This window comes from Pseudophryne corroboree (genome assembly GCF_028390025.1).
Source record: "Pseudophryne corroboree isolate aPseCor3 chromosome 3 unlocalized genomic scaffold, aPseCor3.hap2 SUPER_3_unloc_3, whole genome shotgun sequence".
NCBI classification, from domain to species: Eukaryota; Metazoa; Chordata; class Amphibia; order Anura; family Myobatrachidae; genus Pseudophryne; species Pseudophryne corroboree.
The window spans coordinates 4,007,797-4,027,976 of NW_026967519.1; the positions used below are offsets into that span (position 1 = coordinate 4,007,797).

Consider the following 20,180-nt stretch of genomic DNA (forward strand, 5'->3'; position numbering starts at 1 on the left):
AGAAAAAGGTGTTTCTCCCGGAGGATAAAGCCAGGGAGTTATCCGAGCTAGTCAGGAACCTCCTAAAACCAGGAAAAGTGTCAGTGCATCATTGCACAAGGGTCCTGGGAAAAATGGTGGCTTCTTACGAAGCGATTCCATTCGGCAGATTTCACGCAAGAACTTTTCAGTGGGATCTGCTGGAAAAATGGTCCGGATCGCATCTTCAGATGCATCAGCGGATAACCCTGTCTCCAAGGACAAGGGTGTCTCTTCTGTGGTGGCTGCAGAGTGCTCATCTACTAAAGGGCCACAGATTCGGCATTCAGGACTGGGTCCTGGTGACCACGGATGCCAGCCTGAAAGGCTGGGGAGCAGTCACACAAGGAAAAAATTTCCAGGGAGTGTGATCAAGTCTGGAGACTTCTCTCCACCTAAATATACTGGAGCTAAGAGCAATTTACAATGCTCTAAGCTTAGCAAGACCTCTGCTTCAAGGTCAGCCGGTATTGATCCAGTGGGACAACATCACGGCAGTCGCCCACGTAAACAGACAGGGCGGCACAAGAAGCAGGAGGGCAATGGCAGAAACTGCAAGGATTCTTCGCTGGGCGGAAAATCATGTGATAGCACTGTCAGCAGTGTTCATTCCGGGAGTGGACAACTGGGAAGCAGACTTCCTCAGCACGACCTCCACCCGGGAGAGTGGGGACTTCATCGGGAAGTCTTCCACATGATTGTGAACCATTGGGAAAGACCAAAGGTGGACATGATGGCGTCCCGCCTGAACAAAAAACTGGACAGGTATTGCGCCAGGTCAAGAGACCCTCAGGCAATAGCTGTGGACGTTCTGGTAACACCGTGGGTGTACCAGTCAGTGTATGTGTTCCCTCCTCTGCCTCTCATACCCAAGGTACTGAGAATCATAAGAAGGAGAGGAGTAAGGACTATACTCGTGGCTCCGGATTGGCCAAGAAGGACTTGGTACCCGGAACTTCAAGAGATGCTCACAGAGGACTCATGGCCTCTGCCGCTAAGAAGGGACTTGCTTCAGCAAGTACCATGTCTGTTCCAAGACTTACCGCGGCTGCGTTTGACGGCATGGCGGTTGAACGCCGGATCCTAAGGGAAAAAGGCATTCCGGAAGAGGTCATTCCTACCCTGGTCAAAGCCAGGAAGGAGGTGACCGCACAACATTATCACCACATGTGGCGAAAATATGTTGCGTGGTGTGAGGCCAGGAAGGCCCCACGAAGAAATTTCAACTCGGTCGATTCCTACATTTCCTGCAAACAGGAGTGTCTATGGGCCTCAAATTGGGGTCCATTAAGGTTCAAATTTCGGCCCTGTCGATTTTCTTCCAGAAAGAATTGGCTTCAGTTCCTGAAGTCCAGAAGTTTGTCAAGGGAGTACTGCATATACAACCCCCTTTTGTGCCTCCAGTGGCACTGTGGGATCTCAACGTAGTTCTGGGATTCCTCAAATCACATTGGTTTAAACCGCTCAAATCTGTGGATTTGAAATATCTCACATGGAAAGTGACCATGATGTTGGCCCTGGCCTCGGCCAGGCGAGTGTCAGAATTGGCGGCTTTGTCTCACAAAAGCCCATATCTGATTGTCCATTCGGACAGGGCAGAGCTGCGGACTCGTCCCCAGTTTCTCCCTAAGGTGGTGTCAGCGTTTCACCTGAACCAGCTTATTGTGGTACCTGCGGCTACTAGGGACTTGGAGGACTCCAAGTTGCTAGATGTTGTCAGGGCCCTGAAAATATAGGTTTCCAGGACGGCTGGAGTCAGGAAAACTGACTTGCTGTTATCCTGTATGCACCCAACAAACTGGGTGCTCTTGCTTCTAAGCAGACGATTGCTAGTTGGATGTGTAGTACAATTCAGCTTGCACATTCTGTGGCAGGCCTGCCACAGCCAAAATATGTAAATGCCCATTCCACAAGGAAGGTGGGCTCATCTTGGGCGGCTGCCCGAGGGGTCTCGGCTTTACAACTTTGCCGAGCTGCTACTTGGTCAGGGGCACACCCTGGCTGAGGAGGACCTGGAGTTCTCTCACTCGGTGCTGCAGAGTCATCCGCACTCTCCCGCCCGTTTGGGAGCTTTGGTATAATCCCCATGGTCCTGACGGAGTCCCCAGCATCCACTTAGGACGTCAGAGAAAATAAGAATTTACTTACCGATAATTCTATTTCTCGTAGTCCGTAGTGGATGCTGGGCGCCCATCCCAAGTGCGGATTGTCTGCAATACTTGTACATAGTTATTGTTACAAAAATCGGGTTATTATTGTTGTGAGCCATCTTTTCAGAGGCTCCGCTGTTATCATGCTGTTAACTGGGTTCAGATCACAGGTTGTACAGTGTGATTGGTGTGGCTGGTATGAGTCTTACCCGGGATTCAAAATCCTTCCTTATTGTGTACGCTCGTCCGGGCACAGTATCCTAACTGAGGCTTGGAGGAGGGTCATAGGGGGAGGAGCCAGTGCACACCACCTGATCCTAAAGCTTTTACTTTTGTGCCCTGTCTCCTGCGGAGCCGCTATTCCCCATGGTCCTGACGGAGTCCCCAGCATCCACTACGGACTACGAGAAATAGAATTATCGGTAAGTAAATTCTTATTTTCTCGTAGTCCGTAGAGGATACTGGGCGCCCGCCCGGTGCTTAGTTTTTTCTGCAATGTTACTTGGTTAAGTATTATTGTTGGTTCAGCTGTTGCTGTTCCTGTTCAAGTTTGGTTAGCTTGGCTTTCCTCTTGTGTGTGCTGGTTCGGGATCTCACCACTGTTCAGTTAAATCCTTCTCTCGAAGCATGTCTGTCTCCTCGGGTACAGTTTCTAGACTGAGTCTGGTAGGAGGGGCATAGAGGGAGGAGCCAGCCCACACTATTGATTTCTTAAAGTGCCCATGGTTCCTAGTGGACCCGTCTATACCCCATGGTACTAATGTGGACCCCAGTATCCTCTACGGACTACGAGAAAAGTGTTTACCGGAAGGTAATTAAAATCCTATTTTTGTCAACATTCTAATTATGTTGACATTTCATCAGTGTAGACAAGATGAATATCAGCGTGGTCATGGTAACATTCTGAATGTCTAGGAAATATTTGAATCACTCAACTTCAGTTCCAGGGACTCACCATAGGGATTCCATCTTTGACCAGTGAGATGAGACTCTATGTGACATTACTCATTATCTTTCCTGGGTACTACTACATGTGGCAACCATCCATCTAATCATCAGTGATGGTTTGTCCTGTCTCTGACATGTGCTGTGATGGGACAGACCACCTGGAGATGAGGACCACTGTACTGGGAACAGTGAGTAAATACACCTTCCTGCTGACACAACAAATGAACAAGGTGTTGAGGGAAGGTGAGCGGGGTGTCGCATAATAAGTTCAAGGAACAAAGGGAAGCTAGTGCAAGTCGGTAGGTATACCTCAATATGGGATCCACAGTGGCCTTCAAAATAATGGAGGCAAGCCATTGTGTGTTGGGGGATGACTGTGTAGCAGGAGCATGATGTCTAGACTCTCTTAAGTAGCCAGACCCACCCATACCTGGTGAAAGAGGCCCGGGCTATCATGGCGGTAATATATACTCGTTTTAATGCAAGTGACAGGTTAGATGTGATGTTTGCTGAAAGAGGAATGGGGTTCCATCCTTTTTCAGTGGGATCATAGACTTAGCAGCTGCTAGGACAGTGGAGACCAATTTAGTAGAGTGTCTCAATAGATCTTGGGTGGTTTTAAAGAAAGGCGAGTCCATGGTTCCTTATGGAAATATCTTCTTCAGTCTATCTAGGCGTGGTACCAACGATAATAAAGGTCAGAGAATTCAAGTAATGGGAGATGCTTTCCCTTATTTCCTGACACGTAGCTCCACCAGGAGGAAGGCCGAGATCTGACTCCCACCCCAGCTCATGTTTATAATGTCAGTTTGGAGATGAGTTTAGTAGCAGAATATAGATGAGGGAGATACTGCCAAGTCCAAGGGGATCACAAAGACAGGTTCTTTCAATTGGAGTTAATGGTCAAAAGGCTGGAGTTGGGTGAGGGATTGGGCAAAGTGCGTAAGGTGAAAATATTCCAAGAACTTCGGGGATAAGGGAAAATTATGTTGGATACAGTCAAGTGAGGCCGACTGTGATTTATCGGAGAGGTGGGCGACATGTAATTGCCACCGCGGTGCACATAATTCTGGAGTTCAACCTGGAGGGAATAGGACCATTATTCCATGCAGACGTGAGATAAGATAAAGGGTAGAGATTTCAAATTTGGGCATTAATGCAGGAGTGATGTTTACTCAAAAAGCCCAACACAGGAGAGGAAGGTGAGGGCAAAGAATTTGGCTTCTCTTTCTACCCAGACTGTGATGTTTGGAGAAAATGTAGCCATGACCTGGGCCAGGTGGGAAGCTCAAGAGTAGAGCTTAATTTCTGGGGACCCCTCTAGCTCTTGCAGTGCTTGGGTTCGTAAGGATAGGTTGTTTTATTCATGGAGGCCACTCATTCCATATGAATTTTGTGGACATTTCCTGAATATCCAATAACAGTGAGTGCAGGACAGCCAGTTTGAAAGAGAGAGAGGGAGAAACCTGGGAAGACATTCATCCTAATTTATCTTACGTCCAAGAGGATGCTGGGGTTCACATTAGTACCATGGGGTATAGACGGGTCCACTAGGAGCCACTGGCACTTTAAGAGTTTAATAGTGTGGGCTGGCTCCTCCCTCTATGCCCCTCCTACCAGACTCAGTTTAGAAAATGTGCCCGGAGGAGCCGGTCACAGCTAGGGGAGCTCCATAGGGTGATGATCGTTAGCCGCCCCAGGCGACCGCTCACACCCGCAGCATGCCGCCACCCCCTAACAGAGCCAGAAGGTTCCGGTGGCGAGTGAGTCACCGCCCCCCCCCCAGGCAAGCGGGGAGCCGGTGTGAAGATGGCGGCAACAGGATAGGAGCGCAGTACTAACTGCGCTCCGGAGGCTCAGCGGTACACCTTGCGGCGCTATGAGGGGCGCCCTGAGCCAGCGCCTATACCCTACACTGGTCACTCAGGCTGTCAGGGACCTCGGTAACGCTGCCAGCACCATTCCTCAGGCCAATATAAAGATATAAAGTGCGGGAAGCAGCGCCATGTTCAGGGGGCGGAGCTTCTCAGAGCGGACCCAGCACCGTTCAGCGCCATTTTCCTGCCTGCAGATCCAGCTACAGAGACGCTGACAGGGAGAGCTGTCCCTCCACGCAACTCCAGCTATCCTGTGTGGTACCAGGGGGTTGTAGAATGGGGGTAGGTTGTGTAATTACTGTGTAGTCTATTAAGGTACACCGTCTGCGCCAGGTAGTTGTATTATTTCTACCTAGGGAAGCGCTGTGTGTGTGCTGGTTCCAAGCTCTGTGTTTCTCTGTGGCATACTTGGGGGGGAAACTGTGTCTGACATTTTCCTGTGTGTGTTTGTGTGGGTTATTTATTTCTCACATAGCCATGTCAAGGGATTCAGTCTCTTATGCTGCAGAAGACATGTCTTCTCCAGAGGAATCAATTCCTTGTACCCAGGAATGTAATGCCTTGTCTCAGATTCCCATTACTGAGCCGGAATGGTTAACTTCTATTAAGGGAATGATCTCTCGGATATCTACTAGGGTAGCTCATACTGAGACTGAAACTCAGGTTTTAAAGAATTCTATGGCTGTTTGGTCAGGTTCTGTTCCTATTTCTTCCAAACCCTCTAACTTATACCCACAGAAACGTGCTCTTGCCCAGATTATGCAAGATGACACGGATACCGACTGACACGGCAGACGGGGATGGGGATGTGCTGAGGGAGGCAGCATCCCTTGCAAAGGGGGTGCAGCTCATGATTGAGGCCATTAGAGATGTATTAAACATTGCGGACACACCACCTGAGCAGGGTGAGGAGGCTTACTTCACAGATAATAAGAAAGCCTCGATAACCTTCCCTGCGTCTAAAGAATTAAACGCTTTATTTTAAAAATCCTGGGAAACCCCAGAGAAAAAATATTCCAGATTCCTTCTGGTTGCTTTTACTTTCCCTGAGGAGAATTAAAAAAAAATGGGAGAACCCACCCATTGTTGACACATCTGTGTCCAGACTGTCAAAAAAGGTGGTGTTACCTGTCCCTGGATCTACCGCGTTAAAAGAACCGACTGATCGTAAGATTGACACTACGCTCAAATCCATATACACTGCTTCAAGGGTGGCGTTAAGGCCTAATATTGCCTGTGCATGGATTTCTAAAGCTATAGTAAGGTGGTCAGGCACGTTACTAAATGATTTAGATACAATGGATAGAAGTGACATTGAACTGTTTTTGCGTAATATACAGGATTCTGCGGGGTTCATGGTGGAGTCCATGAAGGACCTGGGTACGCTGAATGGAAGGATTTTTTCCATGTTGGTCTCAGCTCGCAGGGGACTCTGGCTACGCCAATGGTCTGCAGGCGCGGAATCCTGGAGAAGTGTGGAGAACCTACCCTACACAGGTCAGGCTCTATTTGGGGAAGCGTTGGATGCGTGGATTTCCACGGCAACCACGGGTAAGTCACCCTTTCTTCCATCAGCTACTACTCCTATGAAGAAACCCTTTTCTTCATCTGCATCGCAGTCCTTTCTGACCGCTAAGTCAAAAAGTCCAAACCTACTTCCACTTTCTTTAGAGGTGGACGTGCAAAATCCAAAAAACCTGCACCTGCAGGCTCCCAGGACCAGAAACCTGCTTCTGACACCTCAGAATCCTCAGCATGATGGTGGACCGCGAAGCCTGGAGGACGGGCTGGTGGGTGCGAGACTCAGACGTTTCAGCCACGTCTGGGTGTCAGCCGGCCTGGATCCCTGGGTACAGGGCATTGTGTCCCAGGGGTACAGACTGGAGTTTCAAGAACTTCCGCCTCACCGATTCTTCAAATTGGGCTTGCCAGCTTTGCTGGCAGACAGGGCTATCCTACAGGAAGCCATTCAAAAATTGGTAAAGTCACAGATCATTGTCCCAGTTCCGCGTCACATGCAAAACAAGGGTTATTATTCAACCCTTTTTGTAGTACCGAAACCGGATGGTTCGGTCAGACCGATTTTGAACTTGAAATCATTAAACCCTTATCTGAAGGAGTTCAAATTCAAAATGAGAGCGGTGATCTCAAGTCTGGAGGAGGGAGAGTTTCTGGTATCCCTGGATATCAAGGATGCGTACCTCCACATTCCGATTTGGCCGCCGCACCAGGCTTATCTCAGATTTGCACTGTTGGACAGTCACTATCAATTTCCGGCACTGCCATTCTGCTTCTCCACAGCACCGAGGGTGTTCACCAAGGTGATGGCGGAGATGATGGTTCTCCGCAGACTGGGGGTGAACATAATTCCATATCTGGATGATCTGCTGATAAAGGCATCGACCAGGGAAAGGTTGTTGCAGTCTATTGCTCTCACGACTCATCTGCTCAGGGAACATGGATGGATCCTGAACCTTCCAAAGTCACATTTGGAGCCGACAAGGAGATTCTTTCCTGGGGATGATCCTCAACACGGAAGTGCAGAGGGTGTTTCTACTGGAGGAGAAAGCGTTGGTGATTCAAACAATGTGCAAAAAAGGGTATTAAGGTAATAAATCCCTGCGCAAACAAGTGCAGGCAGCCTAGTAGAGCAGAAATCAGGGAAAAGTGACTCTTCAAAACACTTTAAAAAGATACAGAAAGACGTGAAAGTCTGATCCTGCTCAAATGGGCGCCACCTATTATTGTGCTACCATCAAACAAGAGAAATAAATGGAAATATACATTCCTTAAAATTGTTCCATAAATCTTTCCATCCACATCGAGTTATTGCATATTATCCACTCCACATGTGGGAAGAAAACATAAACTTTCATGTGTAGTACAATAGATTTAATTACAATTCACACAGATAAAACAACATAAATTCTGATTTTCCACGGTGGTGTCCCTAGGGGACTGAACAATTACCAGATACGATGGAGAACTGATGGTAAGCAGTTCTCAAATACAGCTCTTATTATTTATCCGAAGAAAGTCCACCCGGGTAGGCAAAACTCCGGAAAAAATGATCGATCTGGCCTCCGCCCAGCACCTCCGGGACAGCTCCGGAAACCTGAGTTCTCTGACACAATTAACCAACGCGTTTCAACCCTTTTAATTTGGGTCTTTCTCAAGGCAGTGTGTCAGAGTATGGTCCCTACATTCCTTATAAATGTGGTTTATCCAATCACAAAGTTCCACCAATGACGCAGATTTCCCGCCTTTTTCCGTGTTCCCACTCTTTGTCAGGATGTCCTGAAGCCAGTCCAGGTATCGGTTCATCAGTGCATTCGAGGCTCTACAGTACGGAAGATTTCATGCTCGATCCTTCCAACTGGATCTCCTGGGCAAGTGTTCGGGGTCTCATCAACATTTGCACCTGAGGATTCGTCTGTCACCGAAAGCAAGGATTTCACTTCTCTGGTGGCTGCAAATGTCTCACCTTCTGGAGGGCCGCAGGTTCGGGATTCAGGACTTGGTCCTTCTAACCACGGATGCAAGTCTCCGGAGCTGGGGCGCAATCACTCAGGGGGAAACCTTCCAAGTAGGAAGGTCAAACCTGGAATCCAGTCTTCCAATAAAAATTATGGAACTAAGAGCCGTCTACAACGGTCTTCTCCAAGCGGCTCATCTTCTGCAAGATGGAGCATTCAAGTGCTGTCGGACAATGTAACGACGGTGGCCTCCATAAACCGACAGGGCGGAACAAAGAGCAGAGCTGCATTGTCAGAGGTAACAAGAATCATCCTCTGGGCAGAAAAACACACATTGGCGCTGTACGCAATCTTCATTCCGGGAGTAGACAGCTGGGAAGCAGACTTCCTCAGCAGACACGATCTCCATCCAGGAGAGTGGGGCCTCCATCCAGAGGTGTTCACGGAGGTGACAAATCTTTGGGGGGTTCCTCAAATAGACATGATGGCCTCTCGCCTCAACAAGAAGCTTCGGAGGTATTGTTCCAGGTCATGAGACCCACAAGCAGTGGCGGTGGACGCTCTAGTGTCTCCATGGGTGTTCCAGTCGGTGTACGTGTTTCCTCCACTTCCATTCATCCCAAGGATTCTAAAACTCATAAGGAGAACAAGAGTTCAGGAAATCCTCATTGCTCCGGACTGACCAAGAAGGACTTGGTACGCGGATCTTCTGGATCTACTGCTGGAAGATCCGAGGCCTCTTCCTCTTCGGGAGGACCTGTTACAACAGGGGCCGTTCGCTTATCAAGACTTACCGCGGCTACGTTTGACGGCATGGAGGTTGAACGCCAGATATTAGCTCGGAAGGGCATTCCGAACAAAGTCATTCCTACCCTGATACAGGCTAGAAAAGGAGTAATGTCTAAACATTACCATCGCATTTGGAAAAAGTATGTATCTTGGTGTGAATCCAAGAAGTTTCCTACGGTGGAGTTTCAACTGGGACAGTTTCTCCTCTTCCTGCAAGCAAGTGTGGACATGGGCCTGAGGTTGGGATCCGTAAAGGTCCAGATTTCGACCGTATCCATTTTCTTCCAGAAACAGCTGGCTTCGCTCCCTGAGGTTCAGACTTTTTTTGAAAGGGGTTCTGCACATCCAGCCTCCCTTTGTGCCGCCTATGGCGCCTTGGGATCTTAATGTGGTGTTGCATTTCCTCCAATCGGATTGGTTTGAGCCTCTACAGGAGGTTGAGGTCAAGTTTCTCACGTGGAAGGCTGTCACTTTGTTGGCCTTAGCTTGTCGTGCTAGACGTGTGTCGGAGTTGGGGGCTTTGTTTTGTAAAAGTCCCTACTTGATCTTCCATGGAGATTAGGGCTGAGCTTCGGACACGTCAGCAGTTCCTTCCAAAGGTTGTGTTGGCTTTTCATATCAACCAACCTATTGTGGTGCCAGTTGCTGCTGACTCCTCAATTCCGTCAAAGTCCTTGGATGTTGTAAGGGCTCTGAAAGTCTATGTGAAGAGGACTGCTCGTCACAAAAAATCGGACTCTCTGTTTGTCCTATATGATCCCAAGAAACTTGGGTGTCCTGCTTCTAAGCAGACTATCTCTCGCTGTATCAGGTTCACTATGCAGCATGCATATTCTTCGGCAGGACTGCCGTGTCCACAATCTGTGAAGGCCCACTCTACTCGTAAGGTGGGTTCTTCCTGGGCGGCTGCCCAGGGTGTCTCGGCTTTACAGCTTTGCCGAGCGGCTACTTGGTCTGGGTCGAACACGTTTGCTAAGTTTTACAAGTTCGATACTTTGGCCTCTGAGGACCTGATGTTTGGTCAATCAATTCTGCAGGAACCTCCACGCTCTCCCTCCCGTTTTGGGAGCTTTGGTACATCCCCACGGTACTAATGTGGACCCCATCATCCTCTAGGACGTAAGAGAAAATAGGATTTTAATTACCTACCGGTAAATCCTTTTCTCGTAGTCGTAGAGGATGCTGAGTAACCGACCAGCGCTTCGTGATCCTGCAGTGGTTACTTAGTTCAGTACTGCTTGGTTCTTGGTTTAGTACTGTTTTGTTACTTGGTTAAGTAATATTGTTCAGCCGTTGCTGAGTTTTCAAGCAGGTTAGCTTGGTTTGCCTGGTATGTGTGAGCTGGTGTGAATCTTGCCACTATCTGTGTAAAATCTTTCTCTCGAAGTTGTCCGTCTCCTCGGGCACAGTTTCTACACGGAGTCTGGTAGGAGGGGCATAGAGGGAGGAGCCAGCCCACACTGTTAAACTCTTAAAGTGGCAATGGCTCCTAGTGGACCTGTCTATACCCCGTGGTACTAATGTGGACCCCAGCATCCTCTACGGACTACGAGAAAAGGATTTACCGGTAGGTAACCAAAATCCTATTTTCATTGATCCTGCCCAGGCACAAGATAATCAGAGATCTTTAAGTAAGATATATCCTTAGTAATTTTCAATGACGAGTGACGTGAAGTTCCCTTCATAGGGGGACTTGTAAAAAGGGGTAATATGGATGCAAAGGCAATTAGGTTTAGGCACCAGTGCATGGGTTAGGCTGCCGCAGGGGGAGGGCTAGGGTTAGGCACTAAGGGGGTACGGTTAGTGTTAGGCACTAAAAGGGAGCAGTTAGGGTTAGGCACTAAGGGGCTATGGTTAGGGTTAGGCACTAAAAGGGAGCAGTTAGGGTTAGGCACTAAGAAGGGAGGGTTAGACACTAAGAGGGTAAGGTTAGGGTTAGGCACCACCAGCCGATTCTCCAGATATGCCAATCCGAGAATCGCCAGCAAGAAGATTTTAGCGACTAAACGCAAGGCCGTCTTCGCTTCGGCCTACACACACACTTCTTAATACGTCACAAAATAATAGCATGGACCATGGAGGCCTTGGGCATAAGAATCACAGAACCAAAACTAGAAATTAGGTATTTAATTTCAAGAATATCTTCAGAGCTTTAATTACAAAAAAAATAGTTACAAAGATTGAGAAATATTTAAAAGTACACACAGATCAGGATACAATTTTAAATAAAACAAAAGGGAGGATAATTCCAGAATCCTTACTCAACAGCAGGTAGGCATTCTGTGTGGAGAAATGGTGCATTCCCAGCTATTGGCTGTTTCCCTCAGAAATGAACAAACTAGTGTGGCTGAGAGGGGCAGATATAACCCCCTCACAGCTGCGGCCCCCACCTTTTCTTTAACTCCCTCAGTGCTGTGTACCTGGGCAGTGAGAAACCAGATTTCTTTTTTTAAATAGCTGTATTCTTAAGTTTCAGTAGGTCAGCTTTCTTTTGACCTGGCCTGGCTTTTCTGTCAGGTGTCTGCTAACTATAGTTTATAGCTTCTTAGATAAGGTAAGGGCCATAAACTAACCTCTGACTCCCCACTATACATCAAGTGTCCTCTACTCGCATATCTGTGTAGCTACGAGCTCACTTAGAGGACAGGCTGGCATCCATGTTGTGTCACAGACTCCATTACATTAGACATTACATACAAGTCTTATATCGCTGGATGCAAGTAAATGTCCTATTTTGCCACAGGCACTAAGGGGGTATGGTTAGAGTTAGACGCTAAGAAGGGAGGGTTTGGGTTAGGCACTAAAGGGGGAGGTTTTGACCATGTTGACCCAATGCATGTCGACCAATAGTGGTTGACCCATTGACTGTCAACCTTAGTACTGTTGACCCATCATCCAGATACCGGGCAAGGATATGAAGACAACAGCACATGGATCCTTCTTAAATTGTTAGATCTCTGCAGGCTGACAGAGGCAGAGTTATGCAGATGCAGTTCCTCTACTACTCCTCACAAAACATACCAGCACTAGAATCCGTACCTAGAAGATTTCAAGTTGTATTGAGAGCAAAAGGTGGCCCAATAAGTACTAACCCAGTGTTCATAATAATGTGGCCACTCTGTGTATACCTATGCAGCTATTACCTTGCTGTCTGTAATCCTAATATAAACATGAATCATATGTGGTTATACAAAATTAGTTTTATGCATAGCCTCAATCCAGGGAGACACTGAGATTAATATGGCCATATTCACGTACAAATAATTATTCCTTGTTGGCTGCAGCTATATGAAGGAGTGAGAAGAGCTCACAGAGCCAGACATAGATACAGAAGGGCTGATTACTAGCACTGGTTAGCTGTGTTACTGAGTAATGGCCAATCAGCCCTACACTGTAGCCAATGCTGACTGATATATACACACACACAGAATAATAGTGACTGTAGCCAATGATGATGATACACACACAGGATAATAGTGAATGTAGCCATAGGGAGAACAGCTGCTCATAGACAGTCATCTTTCCCAATCACTATATTAACACTACTGCTGTAATTATATGGGAGATTAATTACTAATTTCCATAGACATCAATTTAGTCCCTTGGTGACAATACACCATTTTTTTCTTTTATATTACTCATTTTAGAGTATAATAGATTTTTTTTTTGCATTATAATAAAACGTATTTTTAAATACTGTACTTATATTTGTTTTGCTTTGGGCGGACACGAGTGCGACACATAAGCAATTTCACGTATTATAGGCAAATATTGATATTTCTATATATTGTATTCCCAGCAGATGGATGTAACAGAAGAAATATATGGCAGGAGCATCTCCCTTTATCTCGAGAATGTAACATAGAAGATAACATCAGAAGAGATTCTCCAGCAGAAACTCCTATTACCTCAATTATGCATGCAGGTCTTCACAGTACAGATCTGTCATCTGACCCCACTTATCATGAGGAATGTTCTGATAGAGTAGATACCAAATGCTTTATACAGAACACAAAGCCTATTACCCATCAACCAGCTAAGATATTTCCATGTTCTGAGTGTGGGAAATGTTTTTCTCGCAAATCTTATCTTGTTAGACATAGGAAAATTCACACAGATGAGAAAGCATTTCCATGTTTTGAGTGTGGAAAATGTTTTGCTCGCAAATCACATCTTGTTAGGCATTGGAGAACTCACAGAAGTGAAAGGCTATTCTATTGTGCAGAGTGTGGGAAAGGTTTTCCAGACAAATCATATCTTGTTATACATGAGAGAACTCATACGGGTGAGAAACCATTTCCGTGTTGTGAGTGTGGGAAATGTTTTACACAGAAAACAGAACTTGTTATACATATGAGAAGTCACACAGGTGAAAAGCCATTTAGATGTTCTGAGTGTGGGAAATGTTTTACGCGGAAATCAGTTCTAGTTATACATGAGAAACTTCACACAGGTGAGAGACCATTTTCATGCACTGAGTGTGAGAAATGTTTTATACAGAAATCAGAACTTGTTATACATGAGAGAAGTCACACAGGTGAGAGACCATTTCAATGTCCTGTGTGTTGGAAAGCTTTTGCACGGAAATCAGTTCTTTTTCTACATCAAAGATGTCACACAGGTGAAAGGCCGTTTTCATGCTCTGAGTGTGGAAAATGCTTTTTATACCAGTCACATCTTGTTAGGCATATGCCAAGTCACACAGGTGAGAAAACATTTCCATGTTCTGAGTGTGGGAAAAGTTTTATACGGAAATCTTCTCTTGTTATACATGAGAGAAGTCACACAGGTGAGAAGCCATTTCCATGTTCTGAGTGTGGGAAATGTTTTACACAGAAATCAGATCTTGTTATACATGAGAGAACACACAGGTCAGAAACCATTTTCATACTCTGAGTGTGGGAAATGTTTTACACACAACCTAGGTCTTAGTATACATGAGAGAAGTCACGGGTGGGAAACCATTTCCATGTTCTGAGTGTGGGAGATGTTTTACATAGAAATCACATAGAGAAGTCACACAGGTGAGAAGCTATTTCCACCTTCTGATTGAGATAAATGATAGAATTCATGTATTTTAAACATTACATTAGTCACACATTTAAACAGGTAAATCTTGCATATTTGCAGGGTGAAAGCATTTTGTCCTAAAGAACAGATTTAATAAGAGCGTATTAGGCATATTATATCACCAGGCACATGTCCTTCATTGACTTTTCACATCCTTTCATTATATAAAGGATTAAGCTGTTATTGTTTGTGCTCCTTGTCTTGTATTCATGTTTTTTTTTTTTTTATGCATTTGGCAATATAATATCCGCCCACTGAGCAGATGGGAAGGAAAGTCACTTTTCAGTGTGTAGAGTCGTTTTTGGAGTTATATTATGTAAGTGGTATATGTGGACATGAACGGTGCCCATGGGGATTAATAAAGCCTAGATAAAGGGCCACCAATCAGCTCCTAACGGCCATGTTACAGGCTGTGTTTGAAAAATGACAGGAGCTGATTGGTTGGCACTTTATCACAGTGCAATTTAGCACTCTCCAAGGCTCGATAAAAATGGACCATAGTCTGATAAATGCTACATTGTAATATCTTGTGCTATTTTGTTGCCTTTTGCTTCATTTAATTTTTTATGTATTTTTGTTAGCATTATTGGGGTGTCATAAATGTTCTTGTTATAGAAACTTCTCCAGTGTCTATGGTAGTGTTAGTGAGGTGCTGTGTGTGACACCCCACTGGGGATGTGTGTGACACCCCACTGGGGTTGTATGTGACACCCCACTGCGGGGGGGGGGGGGGGGGGGGGTGATGTAATAATAGGCATAGCCGGTTTCCAGTAGGAAAAGGTAGAACAATTAATATCAGCAACAAATGAGGTTATTGCTGCTACAAAAGGATACATCTGTGTGTAATAAATACTTTCCATGTAAATCATTGTAATGTGTAATGTGTACAGATCCTACCAGTTCAGTCTTATTTAGTAGGGCGAAAAGTGCCCGTAGCGCTACAGTGAATATTAGGCCTTCACACGCTTATTAGAAAACGTAGGTTTTTAATGGAAAGCCTGAAGCCAGGATTATATGTAATGCCGCTTTCACATCTCTAATGCGGGTTGCACCTGGGAATTGTACACAGGTCCTTCTCGGGTATGACCCACCATGTGACCCCTTTCAGACTGGCAGCCTGGCAATATGTTGGGTCAGGTTGCCATTGGTGCGGAGGCGGCTCTGATGTCATCAGGGATGGAGGCGGTGCTTGGAGATAAGATCATCTCCACGTCGCCTTCTTCGTAGAGTGAATGGGTCCCGGATCACATCAACACAGGTAACCCGTTCACACCGCACCTGACCCTGATAACCCGGGAATAAATAAGTTATTTGCTCTGAGAGCAAAAAATAACCACTCGCTTGATTTGGAGCTGGTTTTCCTAGCAGCTGATTGTAATTGGATAGTCACTCCAAACTAACAAGAACAAGGAAAATAACGCAGTGCTTAGTACATTATTAAGCAGAAAGGTGAATGTGAAGAAAAAAATTGATAAAATTGACACTCCAGGATTGGTAACTATTTTCTGGAACCGATAGTCCCGTCAGTGAAAGGCTGATTGTCCACCCACCACTGGATTAACTGATGATTTGTCACTTGTACCGAACTTTTACCAGAGACTGGTTTTTAAGCCCCAACTGATTCATACTATGCGGGTTCCATTGTTGAAGAGGAATTATCCATTTTAAGTGTGTGAAATTTTAATAAATGTTTTATAAATTTCTCTTACGTCCTAGAGGATGCTGGGGACTCCGTAAGGACCATTGGGAATAGACGGGCTCCACAGGAGACATGGGCACTAAAAAGAACTTTAGATATGGGTGTGCACTGGCTCCTCCCTCTATGCCCCTCCTCCAGACCTCCGTTTGATACTGTGCCCAGAGGAGACTGGGTGCATTACAGGGAGCTCTCCTAAGTTTCCTGAAATAAATAATTTTTGTTAGGTTTTTTATTTTCAGGGAGCCTGCTGGCAACAGGCTCCCTGCATCGAGGACTGAGGGGAGAGAAGCAGACCTACTTAAATGCTAGTCTCTGCTTCTTAGGCTACTGGACACCATTAGCTCCAGAGGGAGTCAGAACGAAGGTCTCTCCTAGCTGTTCGTCCCAGAGCCGCGCCGCCGTCCTTCTCACAGAGCCGGAAGATAGAAGCCGGGTGAGTATGAGAAGAAAGAAGACTTCAGAGGCGGCAGAAGACTTCAGATCCTCACTGAGGTAACGCTGCGCGCCATTGCTCCCACACAAAACACACAGGCAGGCACTGTAAGGGTGCAGGGCGCAGGAGGGGCGCCCTGGGCAGCAATTTAAACCTCTGGGACTGGCAAATAAAGTATATATATAGGCTCTGCACTGTATTAGAGATCCCCCGCCAGTTCTTTTAAAGGAATCAAGCGGGACCGAAGACCGCCGCTGAGGGGGCGGAGCTTGATCCCTCAGCACTCACCAGCGCCATTTTCTCCACAGCACACCGCTGAGAAGCTGGCTCCCCGGACTCTCCCCTGCTGAACATGGTGACAGAGGGTTTTAAAGAAGGGGGGCGGGGGGGGCACATAATTTGGCGCAGTGAATAAAATATAATAAAAGCGCTATCTGGGTATTTTTTCCAGGGTCACTGGCATACTCTCTCTCTGTCTCTCCTAAGGGCCTTGTGGGGGAACTGTCTCCAGATAGAGAATTCCATGAGTGTGTGGGGTGTCGGTACGCGTGTGTCGGCATGTCTGAAGCGGAAGGCTCTTCCAGGGAGGAGGCGGAGCAAATGAGTGTGGTGTCTCCGTCGGCAACGCCGACACCTGACTGGTTGGATATGTGGACGTTTTTAAATGCAAATGTGAATTTATTACCCAAAATGTTGGACAAAGCAGAGTCCAGGGAATGCACAGGCAGTCAAGCCCTGCCTTTCACCATGTCGCAGGGACCTTCAGGGTCTCAAAAGTGCCCACTATCCCAAGTAGTAGATACTGATACCGACACGGATTCTGACTCCAGTGCCGACTACGATGATGTAAAGTTACAGCCAAAATTGGCTAAAAGTATTCATTATATGATTATTGCAATAAAAGATGTGTTGCATATCACAGATGACCCCTCTGTCCCTGACATGAGGGTACGTATGTATAAGGAAAAGAAACCTGAGGTAACCTTTCCCCCATCTCATGAACTGAACGAGTTATTTGAAAAGGCTTGGGAATTTCCAGACAAAAAACTGCAGATTCCCAAAAGGATTCTTATGGCATATCCTTTCCCGGCTAAGGACAGGGTTCGGTGGGAATCCTCCCCAAGGGTGGACAAAGCGTTGACACGCTTATCCAAAAAGGTAGCGCTGCCATCTCAAGATACGGCGATCCCCAAGGATCCTGCTGATCGCAGGCAGGAGACTACCTTGAAGTCAATTTACACATACTGGTACCTTACTCAGACCGGCAATAGCGTCGGCTTGGGTTTGTAGCGCGGTAGCAGCGTGGACAGATACCTTATCTGCTGATATAGATACGCTGGATAAGGAAACCATTTTATTGACCCTGGGTCATATTAAAGATGCGGTCCTATATCTGAGAGATGCTCAGAGACGTTGGCCTAGTGGGTCCCAGAGCCAACACTATGGCGATTTCCGCTAGACGAGCCCTATGGACCCGACAATGGACGGGTGATGCCGACTCGAAGAGTCATATGGAGGTTTTACCTTACAAGGGTGAGGAATTGTTTGGGGAAGGTCTCACGGACCTAGTTTCCACAGCTACGGCAGTAAATCAGCTTTTTTGCCTTATGTTTCCTCACAGCCTAAGAAAACGCCACATTATCAGATGCAGTCCTTTCGGTCGCATAAACCCAAGAGAGTGCGGGGATCTTCCTTTCTTGCCAGAGGTAAGGGCAGGGGGAAAAAGCTGCCAGCCACAGCTAGTTCCTAGGAGCAGAAGTCCTCCCCGGCCTCTACAAAATCCACCGCATGACGCTGGGGCTCCGCTGAGGGAGTCCGCCCCAGTGGGGGCACATCTTCGACTTTTCAGCCACGTCTGGATTCACTCACAGGTGGATCCCTGGGCAATAGTTGTGTCTTCAACAAGTGGTGGTCAAGGTTCCCCTGCTTCAGCAGGGGATGGGGTATTACTCAACCCTGTTTGTGGTCCCGAAACCGGACGGTTCGGTCACACCCATTTTAAATTTAAAATCCTTAAACCTATACTTAAAAAGGTTCAAATTCAAGATGGAATCGCTCATGGCGGTGATAGCCAGCCTGGAAGGGGGGGATTATATGGTGTCCCTGGACATAAAGGATGCATACCTTCATGTCCCCATATATCCGCCTCATCAGGCGTTCCTGAGATTTGCTGTACAGGATTGTCATTACCAATTTCAGACTTTGCCGTTTGGGCTTTCCACGGCCCCGAGGATTTTCACCAAGGTAATGGCGGAAATGGTAGTGCTCCTGCGCAAGCAGGGTGTCACAATTATCCCGTACTTGGACGATCTCATAATAAAAGCGAGATCAAGAGAGCAGTTGCTGAACAGCGTATCGCTTTCCCTGAGGGTGTTGCAGCAGCACGGCTGGATTCTCAATATCCCGAAGTCACAGTTGGTTCCGACGACCCGTTTGCCTTTCTTAGGCATGATTTTGGATACAGACCAGAAAAGGGTTTATCTCCCGATGGAAAAGGCCCAAGAACTCATGAGTTTGGTCAGGGACCTCTTGAAGCCAGAAAGGGTGTCGGTGCATCACTGCACTCGAGTTCTGGGAAAGATGGTGGCATCTTACGAGGCCAATCCGTTCGGCAGGTTCCATGCGAGGACTTTCCAGTGGGACCTTCTGGACAAGTGGTCCGGGTCACATCTACAGATTCATCAGATGATCAGCCTGTCCCCCAGGGCCAGGGTATCTCTCCTGTGGTGGCTGCAAAGTGCTCACCTTCTAGAGGGTCGCAGGTTCGGCATTCAGGACTGGATTCTGATAACCACGGACGCGAGCCTCCGAGGTTGGGGAGCGGTCACACAGGGAAGAAACTTCCAGGGTCTCTGGTCAAGCCAGGAGGCTTGTCTTCACATCAACGTACTGGAATTAAGGGCCATATACAACAGCCTTCGTCAAGCGGAGACTTTGCTTCGCGACCTACCGGTCCTGATTCAGTCAGACAACATCACCACAGTGGCTCATGTAAACCGCTAAGGCGGAACAAAGAGCAGAGTGGCAATGGCAGAAGCAACCAGGATTCTTCGCTGGGCGGAAAATCATGTAAGCGCTCTGACAGCAGTCTTCATTCCGGGAGTGGACAAACTGGGAAGCAGACTTCCTCAGCAGACACTATCTACATCCAGGAGAGTGGGGACTTCATCAGGAAGTTTTCGACGAGATTGCAAGTCAGCGGGGACTGCCTCAGATAGACATGATGGCGTCACGCCTCAACAAAAAACTACTGAGGTATTGCGCCAGGTCAAGGGACCCTCAGGCGGTAGCAGTGGACGCCCTGGTGACACCGTGGGTGTTCCAGTCGGTCTATGTGTTTCCTCCTCTTCCTCTTATCTCCAAGGTCTTGAGAATCATAAGACGCAGAGGAGTACAGACAATTCTCATTGTTCCAGATTGGCCTCGAAGGGCCTGGTATCCGGATCTGCAGGAAATGCTCACAGAAGATCCGTGGCCTCTTACTTTCAGAGAGGACCTGTTACAACAGGGGCCCTGTCTGTTCCAAGACTTACCGCTGCTGCGTTTGACGGCATGGCGGTTGAACGCCGGATCCTAGCGGAAAAGGGCATTCCGGATGAGGTCATTCCTACTCTGATAAAGGCTAGGAAGGACGTGACAGCAAAACATTATCACCGTATTTGGAGGAAGTATGTCTCTTGGTGTGAGTCCAGGAATGCTCCTCCGGAAGAATTCCATCTG

The 20,180-nt window shown here is 47.1% G+C and overlaps 1 protein-coding gene across 4 annotated transcripts in view; it reads left to right on the forward strand.

The window, feature by feature from the left end:
• Positions 1-15,193, forward strand: part of LOC134983974 (zinc finger protein OZF-like) — a 54,078-nt gene extending 38,885 nt beyond the window's left edge. For 3 of the 4 annotated variants that reach the window (XM_063949622.1, XM_063949620.1, XM_063949621.1), the window contains exon 7: positions 13,058-15,193. In XM_063949622.1, the coding sequence (XP_063805692.1) occupies positions 13,058-14,154 (1,097 nt within the window). In that variant the 3' untranslated portion in view covers positions 14,155-15,193. The remainder of the gene's footprint in view (positions 1-13,057) is intronic. The other variant, XM_063949623.1, reaches the window with a different exon arrangement.
• The last annotated feature ends 4,987 nt before the right edge of the window (positions 15,194-20,180 follow it).